We start from the raw sequence: 27,677 nt of genomic DNA on the forward strand, positions 1-27,677 counted from the left end.
GGCTTAACAGACTAGCCGTCATTTGGAATCGCTTCGTGGGAGATGAACTGCGCGATCGCGTCGTGTGAGAGGTGTCTGTCGGAGCTTGCTGGACGGTTGTGGGAGCTGAAAAAGCTGCTCGGCTTGCAAGAACTGCAGTGAAAGAGGACGTTGAACGTGTTGAGGTCGCCGTTTGTGTGGCTGGATCATCAAAGACGACTCCATCACTGTCATGTCGCAATAACTGAGGTCGGGGACGTGTTGGAGTCTCGTCGGGATCGGGGTAGGAATCGGAGTATTTACTCGTTCGCAGGCGTTTTGATGGGCTCGACATTTCATCCGAAAGGCGACGTTGATGCGCATTGTTGAGCAATGGATCGACTGTCAGCGTTGTGTCAACGGGATGGGTCGTGACGGAGGCATCCACTTCGTCAAGCCACGCCTGGATAACGAGAGGATTCATGTCCAGGTGCAGAATTGTTATACGGTGACATTTCTCGACGATTAATAGCCGTGGTTGTGGTTCAATTGCTGGACGCGACGGCAGTAGAGCAATCGCCTTGAATGAATTGGTTTATTCTAGCGGCTTTGTTTTGTTTTGGTGGCGGTGGCTTGTTGCTACAGCGCCCGGTCGGAAATTCGTAAGCCCGAATCAAGACTTGAAGCTCCGGCCGTGTCGCGCTCCTTACATAATACACGCGATAGCTAGAAAATCAGCTCTACCCCTGTCGTTTCAGAAGCGTCCGTCCTATCCGAATCGGAGTCCGATTCTACCAAGATTCAGCCCACGAAGGGATGTGATACGATTGCTAGAGTGGCGATTCGAAACACTTCTCGAAATCTCATTATCTTCTTTTTACTTTTGAAATACCCGGTAGCCGCTTGGCGGAGATTCAGGCCTTTGGTGGATGTCTGAAGTTGCGAACCCCGCTTCAGACGTCATTGTCGTCATGGAAGGCGAGCCGGATGTTCCGGGCGGGGGATATCATCGTCCCCTGCGTAAAAGGACCAGAACGACAAGGGCATTGGAGTCCGAGCAACAAAAAGGCGATATGGAATGGCAGGAGGAGGAGAGCAGTGAGGGAGCTCTGAGTCATACGCGAACTAAGAAAAGAACCACGCCTAAGGCAGCTGGCAGCATGACCGAGGCGATCCAGGGTTTGAAACGACTCCTGGAACAGGATTTCAATCAAAGAATGGAAGCAATGAAGGCAGAGTTTCAGCTCGAGTTTACAAAACTTAGCGACCGCATGGCTGAGGAAGTCACTAGGACCACGGCCCAGATGGCGCAAGAATTGTCACAGGCTCGAGAGCAGCTCACCCTGGTTTGCAGCGAGTTGGAGCAGACCCGGCTACAGCTGGACACCTTGACCAATGCTCATGCAGCAAGATCGCCTAGCCAGACATATGCAGATGCTGCCAGGATGACGCCTATTAGTATTACCACTCAAACACCATCTACGGTTCGATCGGCAACCTCGGAACCGGTCTTCTGCACGGTGGACACATCCAGGGTGCCCGAGGATCATATCGGAGATGCTACACCAGCAGTGCTTCGCAGGACCATTGAACAGGAAATGCGAACATCTAGCGACCAACCTAGTTGGCGATGTGTTGCAGTGACCAGAGATGGACGAAATACCAACCGCCTGAGGGTCATCGGTAGGAACGAGGAAGAACTGAAGAAGATCAAGACCATTATTGAGGTCAAGAAGGCTCCAGGTGCGAGAGTCCTTCGTGACCAACTGTATCCAGTCAAAGTTGACAATATCAACCGTACCGCCGTTCTGGACCAGGAAGGCAAGGTCCTTCCTGGAGCAATGGAAGCCTTGGGCCAAGAGAATGAAGTCCAGATTGCCAAGATGGCCTGGTTGAGTCGCAAGGATAACGCAAAGGCATATGGATCCATGGTGGTATACCTCACCAAAAACAGCGATGCCAGGAGATTCTTACAGGAACGCTACTTCCTTGCAGCCGGTGAATCGGCTTATACCAGCATGTTCGAGCGGAGAACCGGACCGATACAATGCTACAACTGCCAGGAGCTTGGCCACAAGGCCTTCTCGTGCAGCAAGAATCGGGTATGTGCGAGGTGCGCTGCCGAAGGCCACCATCATCGTGAGTGCCAGACGCAGGTACCCAAGTGCGTACCCTGTGGTGGACCGCACGAGTCGTTCAGTCGAAGCTGCCCGAAACTCTACCCTACTCGGCATGAGTAGGATATTCCAGGTAATTCAACTTAATGTAAGAAAACAGGACACGGTACACGAGAGCCTAATGAACGATAGGCGACTCCAAGATTTTGCAGTTGTGGCGGTCCAAGAACCACAGACATGGAAAAGTGACGGCAAACTATTAACAGTCCCTATGGCGCATCCCAGATGGATTAAAATGGTCCCTACGATTTGGAGAGATGGCAGATGGCCGATCCGGAGCATGTTGTGGGTGAATAGGGACTTGGAGGCCAACCAAGTACCAATACAGTCCCCGGACTTGACAGCAGCAGCCATACGACTCCCGGACCGAATAATGTTAGTTGTGTCAGTGTATGTGCCGGGACGCAAGCCCCAGGCTCTTCGAAATACATGCCATACCCTGCACCGGGTGATCCTCGACCTCAGGAGCAGGACCGGGATGGCGGTGGACGTCATACTGGCCGGAGATTTTAATCAACACGACCGGCTTTGGGGAGGAGACGATGTGGCCTTAGCAAGGCAAGGCGAGGCCGAACCGATCATCGACCCCATGAACGAACACGGTCTTTGCAGCCTGCTCCCGAGAGGCACAAAGACATGGCAAGGCCCCGACAAGGAAAGCACAATCGACCTGATGCTGGCGACCAGGGTTCAAAGCCACTCCACGAAAACCCACATATGGACTCACATATGGATCCATATCAAATACACTCCATTCCATCAGACCCAGTTGTGGATTTACTACCACTCCACGGGAGCCGGGCCACATGTGGAAATTGTGGAATGCAGTGGATATTTCCTTAATCTTAGCGGAGGTTTGTAAATACTACAGAACCCCTAGTTAATAGGTTGAGTTTAAAGTATTTGCTAACTAATATACCAGGTTTAAGACAACGCATACCTGTTCCCTACCGGTATCAAGCTACCTGGAATGGCTGTTCGGCTGTTCCTATGATGCTGCTCGCGACTGCAGCTGCCTGGCTGGCAGAATAAAGAGCTGCACGATCCCGTGCATTTCCTCATGGAGGACGCGTTCCTCAGATAATTCTCATCAATTGGCTGATGCTATTAGACCTTCGACTATGTAGATTTTAATTGTCTGACAATGCCAATGCGTCCGACTACCGGTACCTTGGCTCATTTCTGACTGGCGACAAATCTTCAGCTGCATATATCGTATCACAATGGCCGACTATCAGCCCGATTCTCGACCACCTACTCTCGAGCCCTCTGCGCAAGGGAAATCGACGGCGGCGATCCCCGAACGAACAGAAGAAGACGAACAACGACTATTTCGCTTGTTCAGAGGCTGGACTTTGTCCGAAAGAGATGGCCAAACGCGTCAATGGGTCTACCGGTTTGGGTAAGATATTCAGAATACAGCAATGAAGGAACGCCGCTGGGTCTGTTGTATGTGTATCAAACGGAAGGATCTGAGGCCGAAGAATTACAACTATAAGGGCCTGCAGAACGCTGAGAGTCACTTGTTCAAGGATCACAACGGCATAGTCGATCCTTCAGGTAAAAGGCAGGCCCTGAAATCTACAGTTGCAACACCCACCCGCTCAATTGCTACGTTACTTGGATTGAATCCAGAGGTCCCCCGCGATCAGGAAATAACGAATCTATTGATCAAGCGGTTTAATAAATCCGCGTTTCAACAGATGATCGTCAACTGGATCGTCAACACGAATCGATCGTTCACCACCGCGAAAGATCCTGACCTGCGAGCGATCTTCGAATATCTCAACCCTTCTGTTTCCATTACAGAAGCTCACATATCCGATGTAACGGTGCGCGCGATCGCCGAAAGAGAATTCAATGCGAATAAATTGGCTGTACGAGAGACGCTTCGGAAGAGCCCAGACCAGATCCATATCCAGTTTGATGGATGGCGATCCGGGAACAGGCATGCTCTTTACGGCGTTACTTGTATATTCAGGAATCTGGATAACAGGCCCCGGAAGTGCGTTCTCGGCCTTCCGGAGCTACTAGGCCGGCACACAGGCGAGAACATCGCTGAGCAGATACTCGATATCGTCCGGGAGTTCGAGATTGGGGATAAGCTGGGCTACTTTACCCTGGATAACGCCTCGAATAACAAAACAACGATGGCAGAGCTGGGCCGTGAGCTAGGATTCGACTGGAAGAAGCGCTGGGTTCGCTGCATTGGCCATGTTGTCAATATAGTGGTGAAACACATGCTATTTGGCCAAGATCCAAACGCATTCGAGCAACAGATCTACGATGGCCAATTGACGGCGGCGAGGGAACATGAGCAGTGGCGCAAAAGGGGTCCAGTGGGTAAATGGCATAACTTCGCTGTGGTAAGCCGATTTTGTTCTTATTTTTACTACATTTTGTTTCCTAACTTTCCTGTTTTCCGGCTTATTTTAACTGCATTTGCAGGAGGTTAACAGATCCGATATCTGGACCGACGTCCTTAAAAAGGTCCAGCAGGTCGAATCCCAACTATCCGACGATCCAGCGATCCAAAGCCATGATCCTGTTGGCGTTATATTAGATAACGCTACCCGTTGGCTTTCCCAGCTAGCCATGGTCGACCGGGCTCTTGTTTTGCAGCCGTTTTACGACCCTTTTATCCAGCGAGCGTTGAGTGAGTGGAACAAAGCGAATCTTACGAAAAGTGGCTCCGTTAGGAAGGGGGCCAGGATGCCGTTCTTTTTGAAGGAAGAGAACCGGATTTCAAGCAGCGACTGGCGTGTGCTCCAGGCGCTCCGCGATATCCTACTAGACTTTCAGCTAGTAGTCAAAGCCTTGGGGGGCGATGAACAGGGGAAACAACAAAAGCAAGGTCAAGAAGATGAGCTTGAGCTTCCATTATCCGGTAAGTCCTGGCTGGATGGAGTCGGTCTGTAATTGGTATGGTTAACCGAGTCACGACTCGAAGGTACAAGCTGGGATCTTCTTCACGCGTACGAATATCTTCTCGAGTCCCTCGAATCCGCCAAAAAGATAGCCGTTGACCTCCCTGACTCCGGGCATCTCGCCGTTAATATTAACCTAGGCTGGATAAAGCTCGATGAGTATTATCAATACCTCAACGACAGTCCTGTGATGTACGGCGCGGCGGCTCTCCATCCTGCTTACCGCTGGGCATTATTCGACGATTTGTGGGGTGATGATGCTAAGCGGCGGATGTGGATTATCAAAGCCAAAGCGATTATTCAGGATCTGTGGGAATGCGAATACAAGGATTTATTTTCTGAAGATCAAGACTCTGATTTACCTGCAAGTAAACGTCTTAAATCCCCAAGGAACAAGTTTACAGCCTGGCGTAACAGCAAACGAGGGCTAACTCTTCAGAATCAGGCTATTGACGAGTCTGCCGGGGCATCTCCTTCGTCATTGTACAGAGGGTTGGATCTCGATGAGTACGATCAGTGGCAACGCAATATCGACGATTCTGACGCCCTCGTTACTGACCCATACGAATACTGGCACACCAGGCGGCTCAAGTACCCCAAATTGAGTAGGATGGCCCTGGATTTACTGACTGTAGCCCCTATGTCAGCAGAGTGTGAGAGGTTATTTTCAGTGGCCGGGCAGATGGTTACGAGGCTTAGGAATCGGCTAGATGCTTCAACTATCGGCCTCTGCCAGACTTTACGCAGTTGGCTACGTGCAGGATTGATCGGGCAGTTGGATCAGACACTGGCAGAACCTTCGAGGGAATGATGGCGATATGCCAGGGGTTAAGTTATGCAAGGGAGTAAATCCCTTGCTCGTCATGTGGAAATCCTTTCCACATTGTGGATTCACATCCATAATGGATCCATATCCATCCATTCCACCGCCGTGATCTTAGTCATCATCCACATCAATTCCATATCCTCGAATGTGTAGTGGAGTGTAGTGGCTTTGAACCCTGCTGGCGACGGCGGAGGTGGCAGACGGAATGGTGACGTGCTCCATACACCCGACAGAACACGGATCGGACCACCGGGCGATCCAAACGACGTTCGATCTCGCGATGCCTGATCGGATTGTCACGGAAAGACTGTTGTTCAAGAATGCACCATGGACAGCAATCAGAACCAAGGTGGAGGACAATCTCCAAGAGCTCCCCTGGACTGTCGGCGTGCAGGAACAGACAGACCAGTTAATGAGGGTCATCCTCGAAGCGATCCACGAGCTGACGCCCCGTGCACAACCAGTACCGTACGCGAAGTGTTGGTGGACGAAGGATTTGACAAGACTTCGGCGGGTGTACACGTTATGGCGGAATCAGGCTAGGGCACAGCGGCGAGCAGGCCAGGTGAGGCCCGACCTGGAAGGACGGGCCAAGGAAGCATCCAAGGAGTACCATGATGCCATTCGGAAACAGAAGAAACTGCACTGGGACGAATTCCTGGCAGAAGATGTCAACATATGGAAGGCGGCTACGTACTTGAAACCCGGAATAGGCGCTATGGACGACAGAGTGCCCCCTTTGAAGAGACAAGACGGCTCCACCACGGTAGATAGGGTGGAGCAGGCAGAGGAGCTGCTCAGCACGTTCTTCCCGCCGTTGCCGGCCAGGATTGAAGATGAAGGCGACCGACCGCAACAGACGGAAGTGCACATGCCAGACCTCACCATGGAGGAAGTTGAACAAAAAGTGCTAGCAGCGAAACCTTGGAAAGCGCCTGGAGAGGATGGTCTGCCAGCAATGGTGTGGAAACAGCTTTGGCCAGTGGTTAGATACCGAGTCTTGCACCTCTTCGACACATCCCTCAAGGATGGTGCGGTACCCCACCAGTGGAGGAGTGCGAAGATCATCCCGCTAAAGAAAGCAGACAAGGGAGACTACACAGTGGCCAAAGCATGGAGACCGATATCGCTGCTGTCGACACTGGGCAAGATACTCGAGGCAGTCGTTGCAGAGCGGATATCCTATGTAGTGGAAAGCTATGGATTGCTGCCCGCAAACCACTTCGGGGCAAGGAAGCGAAGGTCAGCCGAACAAGCACTGGTTCTGCTGCAGGAGCAGATCTATAAGGCATGGAGGGCCGGCAGGGTGCTCAGTCTGATCAGTTTCGACGTCAAAGGCGCTTACAACGGAGTGTTCAAAGAACGACTCCTGGAGAGGCTGAAGGCGAGAGGCATACCTGATGGACTGGTGAGATGGATTGACGCCTTCTGCTCTGGACGAATGGCCACCGTGGTGGTAAATGGACACACGTCGCAGCTACGGGAGCTGCCACAGGCAGGTCTCCCGCAAGGATCACCGCTGTCGTCGGTGTTGTTCCTGTTCTTCAATGCAGATTTGGTGCAGAGAAGAATCAACGCAAAAGGTGGTTCGATGGCATTCGTGGACGACTACTCAGCCTGGGTGGTGGGATCAACAGCTGAGGAGAATCGAGCCGGCATCCAATCAATTATAGACGAAGCACTGGGCTGGGAAAGACGGAGCGGTGCGACGTTCAACGGAGACAAAACGGCCATCGTGCATTTCACTCGAAACGCCGCGCGTACCAGCGACAAACCGTTCATGATCAAAGGAAAAGTAGTCAAGCCCAAGGCGAGCGCCAAGATCCTGGGAGTGGTCGTGGACGCGAAACTGCGGTACAAGGAACACATAGCTAGAGCCGCTGCAAAGGGGCTCTCGGCTGCTATGTGTCTGAGAAGACTGAAGATGCTGTCACCGCGGACGGCGAGACAACTGTTCGTAGCAACAGTAGCTCCCACCATGGACTATGCGTCCAGCGTGTGGGCGCACTCATGTGGCATTAGAGAAGCTGCTTGGCTGGACAAGGCACAGATGATCGGAGCACAGGCGATCACGGGAGCTTTCCGGACCGTCGCAACGGCGGTGGCAGAGGCCGAAGCTAGCATCCAACCGGTGCAAGAACGGCATGCGCAAGCAGCAACAAGGTTCTGGATCAACCTCCGGACCCTTCCCAGGACACACCCGTTGGCGACACTGAAGGTGATGAAAGTGTGTCGCCGATTCGTGTCGCCGATGCAGAGGATTGCTCAAGTACAAGGGGAAACAGCCACTGAACGAATAGAGATCATTCGGGAGTACGCGTTACCGCCATGGAGAGACCGTATCCCGGTGTCGTGCGACCCTGACCGGGAGAGAGCGGTGGAAGAAGCAAAGAGGGTGGATGGCATAGTCATTGCCACCTGCTCCTCGCAGAGAGAGGGCATGGTAGGCATGGGAGGTGTCGTACGAGATACGGCCCTCAACAATGCCGACGAACTAGTGGCCAGCTACTCCATCACTCTTGGGTCGACGGAGGAGCTGAACCTATACATAGCCGAGCTGGGAGCTATAGAGATGGCGCTGAGATGCATGCCACTCGGACTGCGTCGACGGACTATAACCGTCGTGACGAGCAACCGTTCCGCACTAGAAGCCATACGGCGGCCGCGTCAACAATCCGGCTAACAGGCCATTCGGCAAATCTACGACCATGTCGGGCGCCTTGAAGACGAGGGCAACTCTCTCCAGATGATGTGGGTTCCAGCAGGCGAAGAAGACTTCGCACTAGGACCAAAAGCCAAAGCAGCAGCCCGGCGGGCCACTGAAAGAGACTGCAGACCAGATATACCACTGTATCAAGCAAGATCCACGAGGATAAGACTAGTCATAACCAAGCAGCAGCAAACAAGAATGCCGCCAGGAAGAGCTGGGAAATACTCGACGACGATAGACATGGCACTCCCTGGCAAGCATACCCGTACTATATATGACCTGCTGAAGAGGAAAGAAGCAGATGTGCTGATCCAGCTCCGCACCGGAATGGCAAGACTAAACAGCTTTCTGCACAACATCGGCGCAGTGGAATCGGATATGTGCGAATGTGGTCAAGCATCCGAGACAGTTAAACATTTTCTATTCAGATGCACAAAGTGGACAAAGCAACGGGAAGGCATGCTGAAATGCCCACAAGCAAAGATGGGAAACCTCTCGTTCTTCTTGGGAGGAAAGGCAGCGTCTGACGATGACAAATGGGCACCAGACATGCGGGCAGTACGGGCGACGATCAAATTTGCCATTGCAACGGGGAGGCTTGACATGGACCAGAAGCCTCAGGCACACTAACTATTCAGATTGAATCCTACTAACATCATACAGTCTCATTTTGACAGACCGGGCTTCAGCTGCTGAGGATAGGATGCTGAACACTTGGGGAAATTGGCCTTCAAGCAGGCCTGTCACGGCATATACACCAGATTGGACCAGTTAGTAAAAGTGAAATTTTGGGGCTTCAGGTGATTATGGAAGAACTGTACGAAACGAAAATAGCTTAGCGCAAAGGCCCTCTGGGGTGTGTCCCCGGGCGAAATAAAATCCTTACCTTACCTTACCTGTCGTTTCAATCACCACAAGGGTGGCGATGGACCGAGCACCTCTGGCGCTTGGGGGAGTGGTCCCGAGAGGTCAGCCGCGAGGTCGAGGCAGACCTCGTTGCCGAAGCGCAAGGCGACGAAGTCGTACTCCGATTCGAGGCGTTGCAGCAATGTCGCCAGAGGTACGTGGGCGGGCTCGGGGAGTTTGGCGTCAGCGATCTTTGTGGTAAGATAATCATGCATACCGCCAATGCCTTCCCGTACCCCTTTACTACCGACCTCGGCAATGGCGCTCAAGCCGTCCGGGAGGTGGGCCACGGCTTCAGCGAATGCCTTCACGAAGCGATCTGGGATGCGTTCCTTCCGCATGCCGACACGGTCGTTACCGCCAAATCGGAACCGACGCGCGAGCGAGCGGACGTAGCGCTCAGAGTGGTGGATGAAGTCTTGGAGACCAGCGACACCGTAGGGCTCAGGTTGAGGAACAAGCAGTTGCCACGACGTTTGTCATTGACGATGGCGATGAACAGCACTTGTCGGTGACCGTGGGCGAGTGGCGGGAAGGTGCCGTCTGCGTGCAGGTCCACGCCGCCAGTGCAGCCTGGCGCACTGTGGCGCTTGAGGTGACTGCTGGTTCGCGGTTTGCCAACGGCCCGGAAGAAGGCAGAGAGCCGGCCGTGGGGATCAAGGCAGAGGAAAGCACCAGCTACAAAGCCCTGGTTGCGCTCGACCGCCAGGGCGGTGAGGTACCACATGATGCCAGTTACCTGGCGTCCGCGAGTGGGCGGGTGAATCTCGCGTGTCGCAATCCGCCGCAACTCGTCGGACGACCAGCGTGAGGTCATGATGGCGTGCACATCTTGGGCGCCTTGTGCCACAAATGTGCGAATCTCGGCCTCGCGGGCTGCCAAACCGGCGGCGGCGAGGTAGTTGGCGAGGCGGTCCACGCCCATGGCCGGCATCACACGCAATTTTTCTTGGGTGGATGGCGGCCTCTGCGAGCAGTGTGTCCAATAACCAAGTTATTTGATTTGCTTGGTCGAGAAGGCTAATATGCCACTGAAATAGACCAAGATGGTTGAGCTGGGCTGGCCATCTAGAAGAGGCTCGGTACAGAGTGCCAAGCTGAGTCCGAAAAGACGCTCAACGAGGTGATCGGTACTGTTGTCACTAGCCTTAGGGTGCGGGTTAGTGTCTCGTCTCTCTGCTTCCTCCTCCCCTGGCACCCAGTCATCTTCAGTCTCGTCATCTTCAGTCTCATCTTCGTCATCCTCCTCGTCTTCATCCTCCTCGTCCTCATCCTCCTCATCCTCATCCTCCTCATCCACCTCATCCTCATCCTCCTCTTTCCCATCCTCCTCAGCCTCCCCATCATCCTCGCCATCCTCGTCATTTCCTCTATTTGATGTTGCCTCCTCTTGGGAACGGGAAGCAGGCATGGCCCAGAACGGGTGGTTCCATAAAATACTTCGAACACCCGTTAAGTTGCCAAGGCAAGGGACTTAACGGCTGAATATCCAGCCCGAAGGGTAAATACCGTATACCTGCTATTAAACTCTGCTGGGGGAACCCTCTAGATCCCCCTTTCGACTGCGGCGGTAACCAGTTGTTAAAACTGTGAACGGCCTCTAGTAACTGTATTCCAGCTATCTAGTCCAGGATGCTATTTACATCAAAGATGAAGAAGAAAGAAAGAAGTTCTCAAGCGCCCCTGAACTGTGGAACGATTTCTCATCCCTGGCGCGCACGAGCCTAGTACGTCTTGCAGCACAGCTGCAAGGATATGGGCCCTGGCCCGTGACAAAAACCACTTCAAACCTGTAGTAAGGGAGTTGACTAATAGTCATAGGGATCCCTCTACCGCTTCCTGACAGGCCCAATCAGCATAGCCGCGGTATTTATACTGAGCGCCACGTACCTATAAGACCTTCACGTATACATAAACCCTAGCAATCAGCATCTCCTCAACCATCATTAGATCAGGTAGATTGCTGGGGACTTCCCCGAAGTCAAGGTTATTCCCAGCGCTAAAGAAGTAGGGCTCGTTAGGGGCTCTTTTCTTATCTCGAGTAATACAGCAGCTGCAGATTTTCAAGCTATTTCGCTTCATATCGAGCCAACACTCCTGCAGCAAATACAACTATACATCTTGTCGTCAATCAGGGCAGGATAGAACTGTCGGAAAGCTAGCGTGGCACTCAGATGACTTGATGTGTGTGTATTGTCTATGTTCTCCCCGTTGCCCCTATTGTGATCGCTTGAGTGTATATCTGTCGACTAAAAGTGGGGGCCTGAGGTATCTGCACCAATAGGCGGTCTCGACCCTGGAGGTCACTACGTGACCACCCGATCGGACGCTTTGTACATGATCCAATCTAACACAACTATCTAATCAAACTGTCGCTCTTAAGGCTGTGGGTTAAAGGTGCCTCGACGTGTATAGCCGCCGCAGCGATAACCCTGTAGCAGTAATAAAGGTATGGTAGGGAACGATTCCTATGGTATAGGCGTGCCTAGCATAACAGGAGCCATTGGAATAGTGCCTTGAAGAATTGCCGTTTGAGGAATCGGCATGCCCAGAACTACTGTTAGCCGGCTAAGGGTAGGAGGGACAGGGGGAGGTCCCCATACCGCGCTTGGGGTAAATGGACCCAGCAGAGGTCTAGGCAGTCCCTGGAGTGCGGGCGCCAGGCGACGGAATAAAGCAGGCGTAGCAGGAGGTTATAAGCCATACACAGACGCAGGAGTTGGCGCAGTCCGCCTTGGAGGCGTCAGGTTGGCTAGAGAATCGGTCCTTTTCGTGGCTAATATTCCGCATAGCGGCAACGGCGGCTCGGGATCCGGCTACCCGTTCCCTTCAGCCTGCCCTACAGCTGGCACAGTCTCCTGTAAGCTTCGCAGGGACCTTGACGCTTCGAAATTCGACTTCGGGCAGGTCTTGCTTGCAGGTACGGCAGTTTCGAACTGCCTGGGTGTCACGGCACCAGACTTCCCGGTAACCCTAATCCTGGGTCTGGTCCCAGCCCCACTAGCTAGCTGCACTTAGCCTCAAGCTCCAAGCTCCCGTAGCTCTTGCCTTTTTATAGCATAACAAGATACCTTCACCCAGTCCTAGATTTGCCCCGTAACACTGGGGTATATCGTCCTCCATCTAGCCATATATATCCACCTCTTACCCACTTAGACTGCTAGATATCACTCGGGCAGGGAGGCTTTACAACAGCTTACATCTAATAATATAATAGATTTTAATAGAGGTATTGTCTTTAAGGTAGTTAGATCAGGTCTGAATAATCAGGGAGGAAACTGCACTGCTTCCCGGAGGCAGGATAACCGGGGAATCTTGAGAGGTAGGCCGGCTGCGGAGGTAATATGTAAACCTAGATACCGTTAGCAACCTGATAGGTTTGATAGATTCGACGGAAAAGGGAAGCAGCCGCCACGTAGGTTAGTATAAGGAGCAAGGAGCACGAGGTTGGAATCGTGCTTAGAAACCCAACAAATTGATTGTATTGAAGAAAAGAAGAACCTGAAAGCTCTTGGAGAGATTGCCAAGCTAGTTACCTAGTCAACGCTCAGGGGTTTGTGGGCCTTCATTTAGTAGCCGACCAATTCGTGCACGAGTTGAGCACAGGCCGGGCCAATTGGCCAATCAGAGGAGGTTTTATGGTCGATTCTTTCTGACTGAGTAAAACGCCCTTCGGGCTGAATCAACTGTACGAACCCATATATTCTCTTCTTCAAACGGATGCCAATGACCTTGTCCCGAGTATCCGGATCCAATCGATAGGCCCGCAGCACAAGCACCAGCACCCTCTTCCATAACCTCCGGTAACTTTTCCTTGTAGAGGGTAGCTGTACAAGCTCAAACGGCTTCGCATAGGCAGATCGAGGTCGGGTGCTCCTAAGCCAACAGCGCAAGTTCCGGCTTGTCTTTTCTGCTGTCTCTTCACATCGGTCCATGAGAGCATCCACTTGGCTTACTATGCGAGCAATCCTTTCCTCGTCTTCTGGTGGGCTCACCAGGTCCTCCTCAAACCCATCTTGCCCCCGGCCACAAAGCATGTGGCGTCTGCTGCTGCCGCTAGGGTAGTCGTACGGCATCTGGGTGATCGCAAGTAATGCTTGGCGGCTTTTGTCTCTGTATGTCTTATCCCAGCCTGTTCTCTTGATCCCGCAGCTTTGTTCCGTGTATGTCAACTTGGCGGGATTCGACGCCATCTGCGATGCCGATATCCCGTGCTGCTCGTTCCCGGCTGCAGCATGGCGGACCGCCTCGCGCTCATGTACAGACCACATATGGACATTGGTGCGTTCATCCCTTACTGGCCGGACCACGCTCCCATTTCGCTTGATGATCCAGTACTCCCGCTTTGACCCAGTGACCCATGTCTGTAGGTATACATACTCGAAGAGGTGGTCAACGTTACTGTATCGCACAGCGGCAGAGTTGCTTGGGCAATCCGTGGCCAGAGTTAGTCGGGATCTTATGCTTGTCCCGCAGGTGGGATATAACGCAAGATGGACCAGTGCTGAGTGCATATTTACACTCTGGCTGGGTACAGATGAGAAGGTTGGTTTTGGGGTCAAACCATAACCCAACGTGGGCGAGGGCTTCTGGTGTGGTTGTGTTTGGCATTGTAGATGATGAAGGTAAGATCAGATCGGAGTGAGACAAGTTGGCGTCTCGCTACGCTATATCCCGCCCCCCCCCCTCTTTTTCCTTTTTTTTTTCTTTTCTTAATACAAGCACGGCTGCTACTACTACTACTCATTCATAACAACTGATAGTATTGTGTGATAGATGGGGTAGTAGTGGTATGATTCCATTCGGTATAAGTTCGGTTGTTGTTATAAAATACTACGTCACCCCATGCACATAGGAGCGGCGATGGGGTGCATGGGGTAGCCTCAGCCGAAGGCTGTGTCTCCGCGGGCCGGGAAGCTATTACTACTACTGCATCATCTACGTACTGATCCATTGCCATGGCCATTCTTGGTATTATGTGGCATGTACGGATTCCGTGTGAGCACCTGTCGTTTCCTAAGCTCCTGATCCCTCATCTTCATCTTCATGCCATCCGGGGGAGACCCGTAGACCAGGTGATTACGATCAAATGGTGCATCCAACATCAGACCCTCGAGCGTTTTCACGCGAGAGACAGCCACGTAGCTTAAACCAGTCTGAAAGTCCCGGCAGGACAGATCTGTAACTATCATGTCTTCGGTGATGCTTTGTGACTTGTGCACGGTAATTGCGTAGCATACGATCAGGGGAAACTGGGTGCGAGCGCAGAGAGTGGCTCCGATGAGGAAGTCCCTCTCCACTGGGAGAATCGGCACAATCTTCCTGCCATCAGCGGTGGTCAGGAATACCGGTCCGCTGTATTTGTCAAACTCCATCATGATAACGCAGGGAGGGTCTTGGATGGGGTCGGCCCCAGGTGCCCAGCCGATATCGTAAACTGTGCCGCGAGCGCCGTTGCAGAGGCCAACTGGCTGCCAAAGGTTGGACGTCAGCATCAGACGGGAGCCAATGCATATGGGGATCTGCTTCGCAAGGTTGCCCGCCTTGTCATCAGGCGCAGCAGCCGCGCCGGGGCCGACGTTCTTAGCCATGACCTGGATGACTGGCCGGCTGAGGCGGTCGAGGTGATAGTGGTTATATTCGTTCACCCTATCTTTAGTGGCGTATACTCGTAAGGCGTTGACAAACCTTGCGACCTCTTGATCGTCTAGTTTTGCCTGTACGCGGCTGGAAAGGAGCTTCCAGGACTCCACAGATAGTTGGAGCAGCCGCAATTCCCCGAGAGCTAGGCGGAATGCCTCCTGATCGTCACCACGCTGCCGCTGGACAACTTTCAAGAAGACCGATTTATCGAATCGCCTATATGCGTTTCTGCCCTTGATCTCTACTCCCTGAACCTCTTTATCGTAATAAAGCGGCTTCTGCAGCACAGGGGGAAGCTGAAAGAAGTCACCAACCAACAGGATGTTCAGGCCGCCAAAGAACTCTTCGTTCTTATTCGGGAACGCCTCTCGGAGACGGTCATCGATCCAAGATAGCTGACGCAGTCCCAGCATGCTCTTCTCGTCAATGATCAGATACTTGATATCTTTAAGCTTCTTCTGGAGTTGGGCCTTATCAATGGCTGAGAGAGGCTTGAAGTCCTTATTAATTGGCAGGTGCAACAGGGAATGCAAGGTAGTGCCCGAAATCTGATTTCCCGCGACGCCCGTGGGCGCGGCACGCCAGACGGGCGTCCCTCTCCCGCCCGTCGCGGCTTGAAGGTGCGCAGAGAGCAGGTTGATGAGGTATGACTTGCCAGTGCCGCCTCCCCCATCTACATGGAGTAACAACTGGGAAGGAGCCCCTGTCAGAAAGTGGCCCATCACCGTGTCGTACACTAGGCGCTGATCTCGATTTAGGGAATCGCGAGCTTCCAAGGGCTGATGGTCCACGTCGAGATTCCAGGGGTTTTCCGCTTTGCGTTGCTTCCAGTAGTCGCCGCTGAGAATGCCGTCGTCGGTATACCGTCCAACGTGGGAGGCCCAATCATAATCGATGTCGATATCTCGGCGGCCGAGGATGTCGATGTCCTCTTCCTCCAGCGGGCGGTCAGGCAGCATGCGGGCGAGTTCATGCCAGTCCTCCTCCACAATGGGCTCCTCATGGAGCTCAAGCTCAAATTCATCGTCCTCTGCCCTCAATTCTTTGTTATCTGGCTCCCCATAATGATCGTCCGCGTGGGCATCGTGGTGCTCTGTGCAGCACTTGTACGCAGTCGCGAAGGAATCGAACCGCTGCCCGCCCACCACGAGCAACTCTTGTGGAGAGCGATGTGGATGAACCATCATCAATTTAACACGGCAGAAGTCGTTAAACTGGGAGAAGCCTCCATGGACTTGTATCGAGGGAAGTAAGCTAGGACCCTTTGCTTCGCGTTAGCAGCGAGTCTCCTCCACGTCTTGAGATTGTACGATTGCAGGTACTCGAGGTAGGTTACATCCTCATGCTGGTCATTTCGCTCCAGATATTTTCTGTAGCTGCCGATAGTCTCATTGACATCTTCGTCGACGCGATACGAACGTGCATGTTGCTCCAACGGACGGCAGTCGACGGAGACGACCATCCGTGTGCCTTCCTGCAGAGGGATGTTAAGCAGAAGGTGGGAAATCTCCTGCGCCGAGTAATCCCTCTCGGCAATCAGCTTATTCATAAGGCGAGAGGAGAAGGATAATAAGGGCTGGAGGTGTGCCGTATGCGGCAAGACCTGATCTGCAAGTTTGCAGTAAGGCTCAGTCTTCTTCTCAGATTTGCTGCAATACTTCGCAGCGTACGTAATAACCGCCTGTAAGCTGGTGCAAGGAGATATGTCGATATTGGCTAGCCAGCCTAGGATGATAGCAGGATTGAAGTGGTTCATGAGGCTGTCGTTCCGCGCCGCCTCGAAGATGTGGTACGACCTTCCTTCCTTCCTGATAACTGCAGCCAGCTCCCGCAAGGCACGAGGGAAGTCAAAACGACACTCCCTCTCTGGATTGGCCGCGTTGGCCGCCTCGATGTCTGCAGCAGCGCCCTCCATATCCCTCGCGATGTCACCGGTTCTCTTCCTCACACGCAAGCAGTACGTGGTGTTGCACTTGTGGCGCTGGCAACGGTTGACAATTTGCGAGAGCCGCAGGAATGTCATCTCTATGCTTAGGGGATCTACGCTCAGCGGATTACCCTCACCCTGAGGCATAGTCCTACTCGGCTCGGGGTTAATGGCAGTGACGTGGAATCCCCACGTGCGTGCAAAAACATCACGAGCGGCTTCGTCCTCCATGTCGGCTCCGGGGCAATTTTCCATCCAGTACAGGCCGTGGTTGTGTGGACTCCACGCCCTTGCCATTCATACGATCCCAGTAATCCGTGACGCTGAACTTCTTGCTTAGCACGATATCCCGAAAGAGGCAGTATCGGCGGTAGAAGTGGAAAGCAGCAATGTGAGGGTTCTGCCGCAATAGGCGGCGCGATAGAGCCATCCTCTCCGGCTCGGTGGCGGCTAGCCAGTCGTCATACTGGGGCATATGCTGGTAGAGACTCCGCCAGTGTAAATCTGCCGGGCTAAACGTGATGAATGCACCAGGACAACCAAGGTTATAGGCATAGGCCTCGAGGTCCTGCCTCCTTTTGTTCCAGAATGGACGCGTACCGCGAATAGACACCGCATGCCTTGTGATCGAGTTGATCAGCGCCTGCGCCTCGGGGTCCTCCTGCCGCCTGGTGGTTCCGGAGCGCCTGAATAAGTTGCTCTCGCGTCAGCGGCTGCTGTCTCCCATCATGTTGCTTCACGAAGAATCTGGACCGTGAACGTGCTTGTGACCGCATTAGCGTGTTGAAGGCGACGAAGCGGAAGGTCGGGTGGCGTGCAAAACGCCCGTCGTGCCAGCGCATCGCGTGCTCGACGTAATCCTTGTAATCAATGGAGCGCAATCGGGTTCAACAAAGTCGGCTCTACCGTCAGGAAAGAGGCAGGGAAACGCCAAGGAGAGTAGGGCATGAGAGCGATTGAATCATTCATGGGTGTGTGTCGTATATTCGGGAGCTGCAGCTCGTGTTGCGCCTGCGCCTGGAAGCTTGTGGAAAGCTCTGAATCAGCTTCTGACTCTCCGGCGAGAATAGACCGCAGAGCATCAAGCTCCGTGTCCTTGGCCAACAGGTCGGCACCGCAGCCTCGTCCTCCAGGTCAGGCTCCGCCTCCTGATCTTCCTCGGGTCCAACATCCGCAGCCTCCACCTGACTCTGGGGGATGGCATCCAGGACATTGCCATCTTGGGGCAATTGATTTAGCCTCTCTTCGTCGATGACGATGCATCGATAGCCAGGATGATGGCGGCGGAGGTAGTCTAGCCATATGACAACCGGCTGGCGGCGCACGCGGAACTGGCGGGTGAATTGCCGGCTAAGATGTGCGTGGGACGACGTATTCGCAGGACGTAGTAATACAGTGTTCAACTCCTGCGGCAAAAGCGGGAGCTGGTTGTACACTAAGCCAACCTCGCGGAGAAAGTGAACTACGTGCCCCCGATATTTGTATTGCTGCCCTCGCACAAGCATAATGTTCACGTGGACGTGAACACGAGCAATCAAAGACTCTTCGGTAGGCGTAAGCTGGGGCAACCGGGCCGGTACAGGGCCGAAGTCGAGCTGATTATCCGCAGAGAAGAAATACGGCTCGTCGGGGCGGCGTTTTTCATCCTTCGATAACAACGCGCACAAATGCCATCGCAATCGATCTTCATCTGGAACCAACTCTTTTGGCATCGACTGCAAAACTGCATTTGGTCATTGTCCAGCTCTGTCCAGAACTCGCGGAGGATGGCCTTGTCGCGACCAGTCAAGGCGCAAGCTTCCAGATCTCCATTCCACACCGGATCTTGTGCGTGGAATACCGCCGACTCTTCAGGTGGAATCCTCACCGGACTCCGAATACGTCGTGGCGGCCTCAACGATCGAGTTTGCCTTCGAGATCGTCTCGGCGCCCTCCTGTGCCAGGAGCCGGACCACGGCGACCAGTCCTCGGCCGTGCAGAAGGCAGCCGCGAGCGATGACGAACAGGGCCTCATCCACGGAGTCGTTACCGTCGCTCTCGTCCCGTCCCCTGGGTCGGAGTCACACTCTACCCCTATTTGCTCCAGGTACCTGCGTGGCCGGACGGGCGAAAGCAGCAGGTTGAAATAGTCCTCGGCGTCAATATCGGACTCCGAGAACTGGCCCCAGTCATCTCCTTCCTTGATTATCCCATCCCCATCTGGAAGCCCACTCGGCCGCGGTCGATCTTGGCTCGCATCTACATTCTGTCGTTAGCCCGAAGTACTGCGACCATTAAGAATATCTGCCCCAGGCCCCTCCGAACCTTTAAACGCGCCGAGTTGAGATATTGAGGGAGTCAGTGACACAGTCTCGCCTGCACGGCGTCGTGAACGATGGCCGCGCTGGATAGCAGCCCGCTTGGCCCTTGCGCCAGCCATGGAGGAATCGTCCTGTGAGTCTCTCCCACACTTGAGGAATCTAGGAGCCAAGTCAGGGTGACCTATATCAGCGTGCTGCTTCGGATAGTAGACGGATCAGAATGTGAGGCGGTTAGTAGTGTCGTCGGCTGCACAGGAGGTGAAGGAGCTATTGTACGGAAGAGCCGCGAGCTTTGTTGGGTTGGTGGAATTGGCGTCCCCAACACTACCACGGCTGGCTAATCGACGCCCCGGATAACGTCTTCGCTGTATGACATTGCCGTAGCCTCTCTGGCGACGTAGGCTGGGTTCCGAACCTGTCGTTAGGAGGTGATAGGCTAGCATCTTCTTCAGTTCTCTTCGGAGCGGGACCCCAGTTGAGGAAGGACGACGGCGAGGTTCCTTAAGTCAGGATCGCGCCTCTGGACCTGGAGTACTTTAATTAGTTAGTATCGAGCGTCTTACGGAGCGGGAGACAGACTGACATGAGAACTGCGCTGATTGCGACAGTCCTGGCAGTTCTTGGTGTGCCCCACCGATTTCCTTTTGCCAATAAAGTCACCTGCCGGTTTCTCCTCGCCACAGCGGACACAGACGATGGAAATCATCTCATCTTGAAGCTCTTGAGGAGTAGACCTAAGACGCATTACTTAATGGAGCAAGACATCAAGAGGCGTTGTGCGGGATGAAATGGGTATTTGAATCCCGAAATTCCAGGTAATTACTATTAAGGGGTCTAAAGCTGCCCCCTAGTAAACAAACCAGGGGTCCTGGCAGCTGTTAAATAGCGACCCACCTTTCGAAGGCCGTCATCCAGTTGCGGTACGTTTTGCGACCAACCATACAAAATTTAGACCAATCAGAGTCCGGGAAACTTACTAATCCCTGTCTGCACCAAACCCTCATTATTGGGAAAACTTCTGGATTAATGTAGAGTCAGCCTTCGGCTGAAAAATCTGACAAGGTTTTAGTCAATGTGGAAATGCCAAGGATCCCTAAGTATGTGGGGACTTGGAATACGAAGGGATACATTCGAGGAGCATTTGAAAAACGCACCACCCTGCTTATCAAGCATACTAACTGCGGCTACCATTGAGGGTGGATGCTCATACCACTATGCCCCGCAAAATCGGCATACAATTGAGAGTGCTATTATCTCGGAGTGATATATGCACACAGAAAAATCGTACTCTCCTCTTGTCAAGTTCTTCGTCTTCTAAGTCTGTCAGGTCAAGTTCTAGCCTTAGCCTTTATTATAGTGTTTGCAATATATCCCCTCTTGTCTCATAACTTCGTTAACATTTGCTGTGGCAGCTGCTCGCGAGGTTCAAAAGAGGTCCATATAGTCTGAGCTCCTTGGCCTCGTATAATCATGTGCTTGTCGCTCCATTTGACTAGCCCCTAGTTGATATCTTGATGTCGCCTTACCCATTACAACTGCTAGCATGAATAGGTAACATGAGAGGTCGTTGTTTTTTCCTACCCCATTTACGTAAAATCGATTATCGAGCGCGTTTTTACAGACATGACGTGGGTATCCAACTCGAAAGCTTGGGCTGTTGAATTCAGGGTGGTCATCAATTCAATCCACTGACGCCTCCGGTGGACGAAAGATCAACATGTGAACCGTGCGAGCGTGCACGTAACCATATAACAGACCGTGCCACCCCTGTTTCAACTCAATCGACGCCCCAGATTGAATTGATGACCACCCTGGTTGAATTCCCAAGTTATTCACTCTCACTTATAGTGATTTTCGGATAATGTGTAGTGTAAAACCGCACTAGAGTACCACTGACGGACAAGTAGGGCCTCTGTTGCGTCCAGTCAACTCGATCGAACGGAAGCGGATCGCTCTGGTACCGTCCAACCTGTTAAATCTAGGTAGCTAGGAAACATCTAGCATATTCTATGACGATGAAATCACAAGTTCATCCAAATACCTGCTGAGTCATTAGTACGTAGCGGCATGGATCTCTCAGGCACGATGATGTTCTGATATCAACGCACGTCACTCATCGGTGTCACCTTTGCTCAGCTAGATGAGTCTATTACCGGTAGCTCGCCCAACTAGACGGTTAATGCAAGCGTCACACATGTCGACGCTCACTGAGCACGATGGCCAGTCGTACCCAACGGGCACATTTTCTTTGTTGCATGTTAATGAGTCTATTTCATGCATCATGATGAAAATTGACGTTCGCGTTGAAAAATATGTCTGACATGAGGTATTAATAAAGGTGAGATCAGTCAAAGGGAAGTGGATGAGATGCATCTCCAATGTCTCAACGTCTTCGTAATTTATCTCGGCAATTGTGATGTTTGCTCTGAGGCAAGAAACCATCAGATTGTCGCCATCGGGCGGGATGTAAACAGAGGGGTAATTTCAATTGCTTCACTGTCATGCAAGCTCATGCATTATAAGATTGGCTAATAGAGTTTCAGCCGGAGAGCCAAGCTGCCGACACGAGGTGGTGCGGGCACCAATTGCGTCCATCTCGATGTGGCGATGTCAGCCACGGCATGCATCACAAGCAATCAAGTGCCTGCACTATGCTTTTCTGGAGTAGGGTAGCAAAGTCTAGTCTCTGGTTCCTTGCTAGAAACTACCGACAGGCTTCCATCGCTCCCTCGAGGTTGTATTCTCAGCTGATGGCGTTTTGATGGCGTTTTGATGGCGATTTGATGCCGTTCGGCTAGGTCGGATACCAAGAACGGAAGCTACTCGGGTCTAGCACGAAACCTCCACGTTTGCTACCATCAGGAGATCAAACTCACTTCCCAATATAGCCGTTCTCGGCCGGAAATATTCCAGTTCGTAGGCTCGAGTGCTTTATATAGTGACCAATAGCTATGCGGCGATGAAATCACCTAGTCTCACCTAAGCCTAGCAGAATCCCGGTTGCAGCTTCCAGACGGATTCCCTGTGAGATCTGAGAATTTAAAATTGTCGCGAAAGTGGATTGAGATATTGCAGATGCCGTCATGACGATTGGTATATCCCCGTTTGCCGAACAACAGATCCACTAAGCCCGCAACGTAGAACTCAAGCATAGTTTCGGAGCTGACGACCACATAGCCGTCTAAAAAAAGAAACTCGCATGGAATTGATTGTGCTTCTGCACGATCTGCTAGTAGCATGAATAAGAAAAGGTCTCGGCGAAAGTCAACGAGGCCCAGTCAGAATTCAGCTCAAAAACATTCAGTGCAACATCGTGCATCCAAAATGACGAGTTAATGATGATGTGAGACCTGGCCAAAAGGCGGAATTTCTCTAGCCTAGACCACACACAGGAATGGCCACGTCATGTCATTTATCCTTTGCAGATGCCGAGATGGCTTTGAGGTGTATCATCTGCCGGAGCCGGCAACACGCGTCTTGGCTTCGGTGTTCGACTTGGTGAAGGCTAACAAGGAATTCATGTAATCTTGAGACCAGATTTGGGAGGCATGGCGACATGAAACAACTCAAGTCATCCGGCTTTGTAATGGGAGAGCGTCTGTGAATAAAGCTGAGGCCTTCCCCCTCATCTTCAAGAATGAATCTTCATCTCTATCTCCCAGCTCATACAGATAGAATCAACTTTGACTTCTCCTGACAACCGCTATCTTCTCTTAGTATACCTCTTGGACGAACCCTTTGCAATTCCTACTTCCTCAAACATCCTCTCACCCATTGACGTCAAAATGAAGCTCTCCCTCATCGCCCTCATTGCCGCTGCTGCCCCGGCCATTCTGGCCGCCCCTGCCCCTGAGGCTGAGCCAGGTGCTCCAGCCAAGTACGGCGACCATTATCCTCCCAAGGGCGGATACGGTCGCTACGGTGACAAGGGTGGGAAGCATAAGGGCAAGGGAGATGACGACGATGACGACGACAAGTACGACGACAAGTACGGCTATCCTTCCAAGGGCGGAGACAAAGGCCACTACAACAAAGATCGCCGTGGCAATGATTATGGAGGTTATGGGGACGACAAGGGCAAGGGCCATGGAGGTTATGGGGACGACAAGAGCAAGGGGCATGGAGGTCATGGGGACGACAAGAGCAAGGGGCATGGAGGGGACGACAAGGGACACGGCAAGGACCATTGGAAGGACCACGACAAGGGCTACGGCAAGGGCTACTAGGCCACTGGCTTTCAGGTCCAATCTTGGCTCCGAACCGGTCTCTGTGGGAGACGATTTAGGATTGGGTATGAGAAAGCGACGAATGGTGAATATAAGCCTGACTGGCGACGAGGTATCGAGAAGGGAATTAACGTGGATGAAGAGCTCGAGTTCATGTTTTATGTTTGGAAGTATTGACACACTCCTTCATGCTATGCGAAGGCATCGGAACGATGTCATAGTTGACAAGCCAAAACTGGCCTGAAAAATATTAAATACAATGTCTGTCCTTTACGAGACTTTATGAAACTTTTAGATCTCTTATATTTTACTATAAGAAGTACAAGTAAGTCTGTGAAGGAAATTACTGTACTGATTCCAGAGGTGTTGGAGATCAGCAATAGAACTCCCAGCCGTTAGGCCAAAAGAGGAACCAGTATCCGCACAATGTGCGGGTACTGCACCTCACATCTCTATATCAGGCTCCGGAGGTCCAGCGCTGATGGCAAGGACCCGACCCGCGTAATATCCTTACAATTACAATATGAAGTTATACTCCAATGAAACGTTAGATAGCTCTTGTAGTCCGAATATGTAGAAACTTATCATATGTGACTTGATCCCGTCCTATGTCTTCACGTAGTGTTCGAAGAACATGGACACTTCCCGGTGGAAGAAGATTGCCGAGCGGAGGGGATTCGATATCGCCAGCCGTGTCCGCTTGTATGCCAGGTCGAGGCTCGTCAGGAAAGCCTCAGCCTCGTCCGGATCCCGCGTCCGATACGCAGCGAGCCTCAGCTTGACCGGGTTTGTGATATCGTTCGGGTCAGAAACCTATAGGGCAGATAACGGGAGGCACATCATCAGCTGCTCTATCACATGCTCCTTATCCGCCGCCTGTGTATGGCCAGAGATTAGAACTCGATGCTTCTGTTCTGTTTGTAGCTTGTGCGTTGCGTCATCACTGAGCAAGCGTGTTCTACATGACCAATAATTATGTTCATACGAACATATAATATCTCAGCAGTGACATTTCCCTGCGTGTTCTAATACATATAAAGGAAAGTCGATTATATAGTTCACCAATGTGATCTAATCCTGATGAAGCAAGGCCGAACTATATAGAGTTGGGGTGAAAACGAGCGGGGTTCCCCCCCAACCCTTCCCCCCCTCCCCCAACCCTTCCCCCCTCCAACTCTTCTCCCTCCATGATTTTGGCTGTGATAAATATTTGCAGAGAACAAAATGCCAACCGCCTCTCACGTCTGTAGCAGGTGTGGAGAGCCTTGGACTTCAGGCCTATCTGGAACATATCGCACGTGCCCACGATGTCGAAAGGCGGATGCAGTTCGCAGAGAACGAAGGAAACGCGCACGCCAGGGTGATGGGATACGTCGCTGTACCAGTTGTCTTAGACCCTGGAACTCAACACTCTTCCGTCTGACGCCGAGGAGCTGATCGATGCCGCGCTGTCACAGGGCCGGTACGATTGCTTGGCCCTCTTGCTCAACAAATCCAGTCCCGTTCGGAAGGCTGTAACTCTGGGGAACATCACAAGGACGAGACAGTCACTGGATCAACAGAAAGATATCGTGCAGAGGGGAGACAAGTGGACCCCAACAAAAATCTGGGGGTTCCAAATTGGAACGGATTTACCAAATACATTCAACGCAAAGGATGCTTCAGAGGTCGCGAAGCTCCTAGACGAGATCGGTCGTGATCTGAAGCTCTGGGCACCTTTCAGAATCCTGGTGAAGAGCCTGAAGATCTCGATGTTCTTCGCTACCGGTGTGGTAGTGTGGTACGAAATCTTCTCTCGCCGGTCTTTTCATGTTGCAAAGAATTGGTGGTCTGGCTTGCGTTATGTTTTGTAGATGTGTCGTGGCCTGGTTGTAACTGTATCTCATAACTGTATCTCAGAAACCGATGCATCTTCTGCGACAAGGCCGGCTGCAGTCCGAGGTCCCCGGCACGGAGCACGCCCCGCTCAATTGACTACAGGAAGGGCTAATTGAGCCATTAATAGCCGAATGACGAAGAAGAACAAGATCGAATGGATTTAGTCCATCACATATATATATACCCTTATGCTTGATGGACAGCTTCAGCTAGCTCCTATTGGTAAAAATCTTCAGCGCGTGCTTGACCTTGGTACCGGGACCGGTATCTGGGCGATGGCTTTTGCAGAGTGAGTTTCCAGTCCTGGTGGTGATTTATTCCAAGATCCTTTCTTAACAACCCTGGGTATTAGTGATTATCCGTCCGCAGAAGTGCTCGGGACCGATCTGAGTCCTATACAACCCAAATGGTATAAATATTCCCTTCTACTTTGCTGGATCCTATTAACAACCATGATGCAGGACTCCGCCCAATTGCTTCTTTGAAGTTGATGATTATGAAGAAGACTGGGTATATCGCAAACCCCTCATGGCCAGTTGGACATAGACGTCCAAAGCGAGACTCGGGCAAATGATATGTACGAACATTGGTCTTGGTCATTGAGAGTGATATTGACAGTAGAGGTAGGTATAAAGTATCGAAAGGAGCATCGAACGATAGCTAAACGTGTCCGCATTTCTTTCCGTGCTTTGGTGGGCACATGAATATCGAGTCTGCAGGTGATCCAAAGATGGCTTCATCCCCAAAGTAAAATGCGTTGTAATCCTTATCAACGCACTTGCCGCCACCCGTGGGACCCACATGTGCACAGTGAATCTAGATGGCCAAAGTCAAGTAAACGCAGTCTTCAATATCAAGGAATGTAGAACAACTTACATCTGGACGACTTAAAGTCAAGATGACATGAATCTTCCGGCAAGCAACGGTGTTGCTAGTCGCGTAATCGAAGGTACCGAAGGGGATTGTTTCCAAAAATCCCAGGCATTCCTCCGGACTGCTCACTGATTGTTAGCTTCAATGTTCTATCCCATCTCCGCCTCTATGCCTCTGTTGTAGCGAATTAGGATTTTGCCAACCCACTTGTTCCACTGCGCATTAGGCCCCACGCATCGCTGCATGGCTAGGCCACAAATTGCCTGCTTGAAGCCGGCTTGGACAGCTAGATTGGACAGCGGTGCTCCGAGATTCATTTCGACGAATGCCTGGAGATTTGGGATCCAGGCGTCGTAGTGAGTGACTTCTCCTTTATCATTGAAGCGCCAGAATGCCACCTGGAAACCATTTTAGACATCATATCCCAAACTCATCCATCGATGGGAGGGATGAAAGTGTTAACAGCTGACTCACCTGTTTGAGGTACGTAACAAACTGAACGGGTACTGTAGGGTTTGCAATATCAACGCTTGAGACCTTCAAGTATACCGTCGACGTCGCAACCTCCGGACATCCAGAATTGAACTCCACGATTTTCGCCTCAGAGAAGATGGTAGGATTCTGTTTATCGGGGACGGGGGCCAGTCCGACGAAGTACTCGATCGAGCCAACGAGGTCGTCGAAGGCCCCGACTGGCGTGACGCGGCCGGAGATGTCGTTGGCGAAGAGCCCTGGCGGGAAGGTCGATGTGCCTTGTGTTATAATAGGGACATTATCTGGAGCAGTATGTTAGTAGAACGTTGAAGTGTGATTTATCCTGTCTAATGAGCATGGAATGTATGCAGATGAAACAGAAAAGGAAAGCTTGGTGTACTTGGGAAAACAGTAAGGTCATAGACGGATTGGATTGTTGCGAGGTTCCGAGCTTTGAAGTCGCAATCTAGCCCCTTTCTCTGAGCCGAAATGCCCAAGGGCGATAGAGGGAGAAGGAGTAAACCGAGTCTCTTCATAATAGAACGGTTCAACTTTTAGAAATCTTTGCAAAGGGTTCAAACATAAATGAGGGACATTAAGGGAGTTCAGAGATGATTCGATCGAATTACGGGCACGAAGACAAAAGCACAACGACAGCAGGACTGCATACAGGACAGTCTTCGCTTTTAAGGCAGTTCCCATAATTAAATCCCTGGTATCCGGGAGTTATTGGCATGTGAAGATGACTGAGCGTTAAGGTGGAGAGGACGGGCTTCCACTGATTGTAAGAATAATACCCCGCAGAAAGTGCCCATTTGTGGTAACACTCCATCACTTTGCTCGTCGTTGTTT

At 52.0% G+C, this 27,677-nt stretch overlaps 9 protein-coding genes across 9 annotated transcripts; 3 read left to right on the forward strand and 6 right to left on the reverse strand.

Moving 5' to 3' along the window:
- Positions 1 to 4,781: 4,781 nt before the first annotated feature.
- On the forward strand, positions 4,782 to 5,021 carry BGZ61DRAFT_300556 (uncharacterized protein; the record flags this gene model as incomplete). Its single annotated transcript, XM_046238682.1, has 1 exon — positions 4,782 to 5,021. A coding segment is annotated over one exon (240 nt), but the record flags the coding sequence as incomplete, so codon positions are not given.
- Positions 5,022 to 9,506: 4,485 nt separating this feature from the next.
- BGZ61DRAFT_539886 (uncharacterized protein) lies at positions 9,507 to 10,429 on the reverse strand (the record flags this gene model as incomplete). Its single annotated transcript, XM_046254846.1, has 2 exons — positions 9,507 to 9,823; positions 9,877 to 10,429. The coding sequence occupies 2 exons, from the start codon at positions 10,427 to 10,429 to the stop codon at positions 9,507 to 9,509; spliced, it is 870 nt and encodes a 289-aa protein (XP_046095964.1).
- Positions 10,430 to 10,498: 69 nt separating this feature from the next.
- On the reverse strand, positions 10,499 to 11,160 carry BGZ61DRAFT_593815 (uncharacterized protein; the record flags this gene model as incomplete). The annotated part of the gene is made up of 1 exon (XM_046256805.1): positions 10,499 to 11,160. The coding sequence occupies exon 1, from the start codon at positions 10,913 to 10,915 to the stop codon at positions 10,499 to 10,501; it is 417 nt and encodes a 138-aa protein (XP_046095965.1). The 5' UTR covers positions 10,916 to 11,160.
- A 1,913-nt stretch (positions 11,161 to 13,073) lies between these two features.
- BGZ61DRAFT_369788 (uncharacterized protein) lies at positions 13,074 to 14,018 on the reverse strand (the record flags this gene model as incomplete). The annotated part of the gene is made up of 1 exon (XM_046241972.1): positions 13,074 to 14,018. The coding sequence occupies one exon, from the start codon at positions 14,016 to 14,018 to the stop codon at positions 13,074 to 13,076; it is 945 nt and encodes a 314-aa protein (XP_046095966.1).
- A 5,285-nt stretch (positions 14,019 to 19,303) lies between these two features.
- On the reverse strand, positions 19,304 to 20,156 carry BGZ61DRAFT_464454 (uncharacterized protein). The gene is made up of 4 exons (XM_046247482.1): positions 19,954 to 20,156; positions 19,862 to 19,908; positions 19,703 to 19,830; positions 19,304 to 19,664 (listed from the first exon to the last, which is right to left on the reverse strand). Exons 1-4 carry the CDS (start codon positions 20,117 to 20,119, stop codon positions 19,556 to 19,558), a joined length of 450 nt encoding a protein of 149 aa, XP_046095967.1. The 5' UTR covers positions 20,120 to 20,156; the 3' UTR covers positions 19,304 to 19,555.
- A 2,869-nt stretch (positions 20,157 to 23,025) lies between these two features.
- On the reverse strand, positions 23,026 to 23,741 carry BGZ61DRAFT_564371 (uncharacterized protein; the record flags this gene model as incomplete). Its single annotated transcript, XM_046255889.1, has 1 exon — positions 23,026 to 23,741. A coding segment is annotated over one exon (600 nt), but the record flags the coding sequence as incomplete, so codon positions are not given.
- A 1,083-nt stretch (positions 23,742 to 24,824) lies between these two features.
- Positions 24,825 to 25,594, forward strand: BGZ61DRAFT_485556 (uncharacterized protein; the record flags this gene model as incomplete). The annotated part of the gene is made up of 3 exons (XM_046249725.1): positions 24,825 to 24,842; positions 24,995 to 25,375; positions 25,454 to 25,594. 3 exons carry the CDS (start codon positions 24,825 to 24,827, stop codon positions 25,592 to 25,594), a joined length of 540 nt encoding a protein of 179 aa, XP_046095969.1.
- A 69-nt stretch (positions 25,595 to 25,663) lies between these two features.
- BGZ61DRAFT_564375 (S-adenosyl-L-methionine-dependent methyltransferase) lies at positions 25,664 to 26,024 on the forward strand (the record flags this gene model as incomplete). The annotated part of the gene is made up of 3 exons (XM_046255890.1): positions 25,664 to 25,767; positions 25,831 to 25,887; positions 25,940 to 26,024. Coding segments are annotated over 3 exons (246 nt in total), but the record flags the coding sequence as incomplete, so codon positions are not given.
- A 114-nt stretch (positions 26,025 to 26,138) lies between these two features.
- BGZ61DRAFT_369766 (uncharacterized protein) lies at positions 26,139 to 27,361 on the reverse strand (the record flags this gene model as incomplete). Its single annotated transcript, XM_046241969.1, has 5 exons — positions 26,139 to 26,294; positions 26,355 to 26,472; positions 26,559 to 26,749; positions 26,826 to 27,127; positions 27,226 to 27,361. 5 exons carry the CDS (start codon positions 27,359 to 27,361, stop codon positions 26,139 to 26,141), a joined length of 903 nt encoding a protein of 300 aa, XP_046095971.1.
- Positions 27,362 to 27,677: the final 316 nt, after the last annotated feature.

This window comes from Ilyonectria robusta (genome assembly GCF_021365365.1).
Source record: "Ilyonectria robusta strain PMI_751 chromosome Unknown BGZ61scaffold_38, whole genome shotgun sequence".
NCBI classification, from domain to species: domain Eukaryota; kingdom Fungi; phylum Ascomycota; class Sordariomycetes; order Hypocreales; family Nectriaceae; genus Ilyonectria; species Ilyonectria robusta.

Coding starts and splice junctions, on each gene's coding strand:
- BGZ61DRAFT_464454 (XM_046247482.1), bottom strand. CDS start 20,119: ATGCGTCTTAGGTCTACTCCTCAAGAGCTTCAAGATGAGATGATTTCC. Junction 19,909..19,953: donor TCAGCGCAGTTCTCATGTCA/GTCTGTCTCCCG, acceptor AACTAATTAAAG/TACTCCAGGTCCAGAGGCGC. Junction 19,831..19,861: donor ACTTAAGGAACCTCGCCGTC/GTCCTTCCTCAA, acceptor CCCGCTCCGAAG/AGAACTGAAGAAGATGCTAG.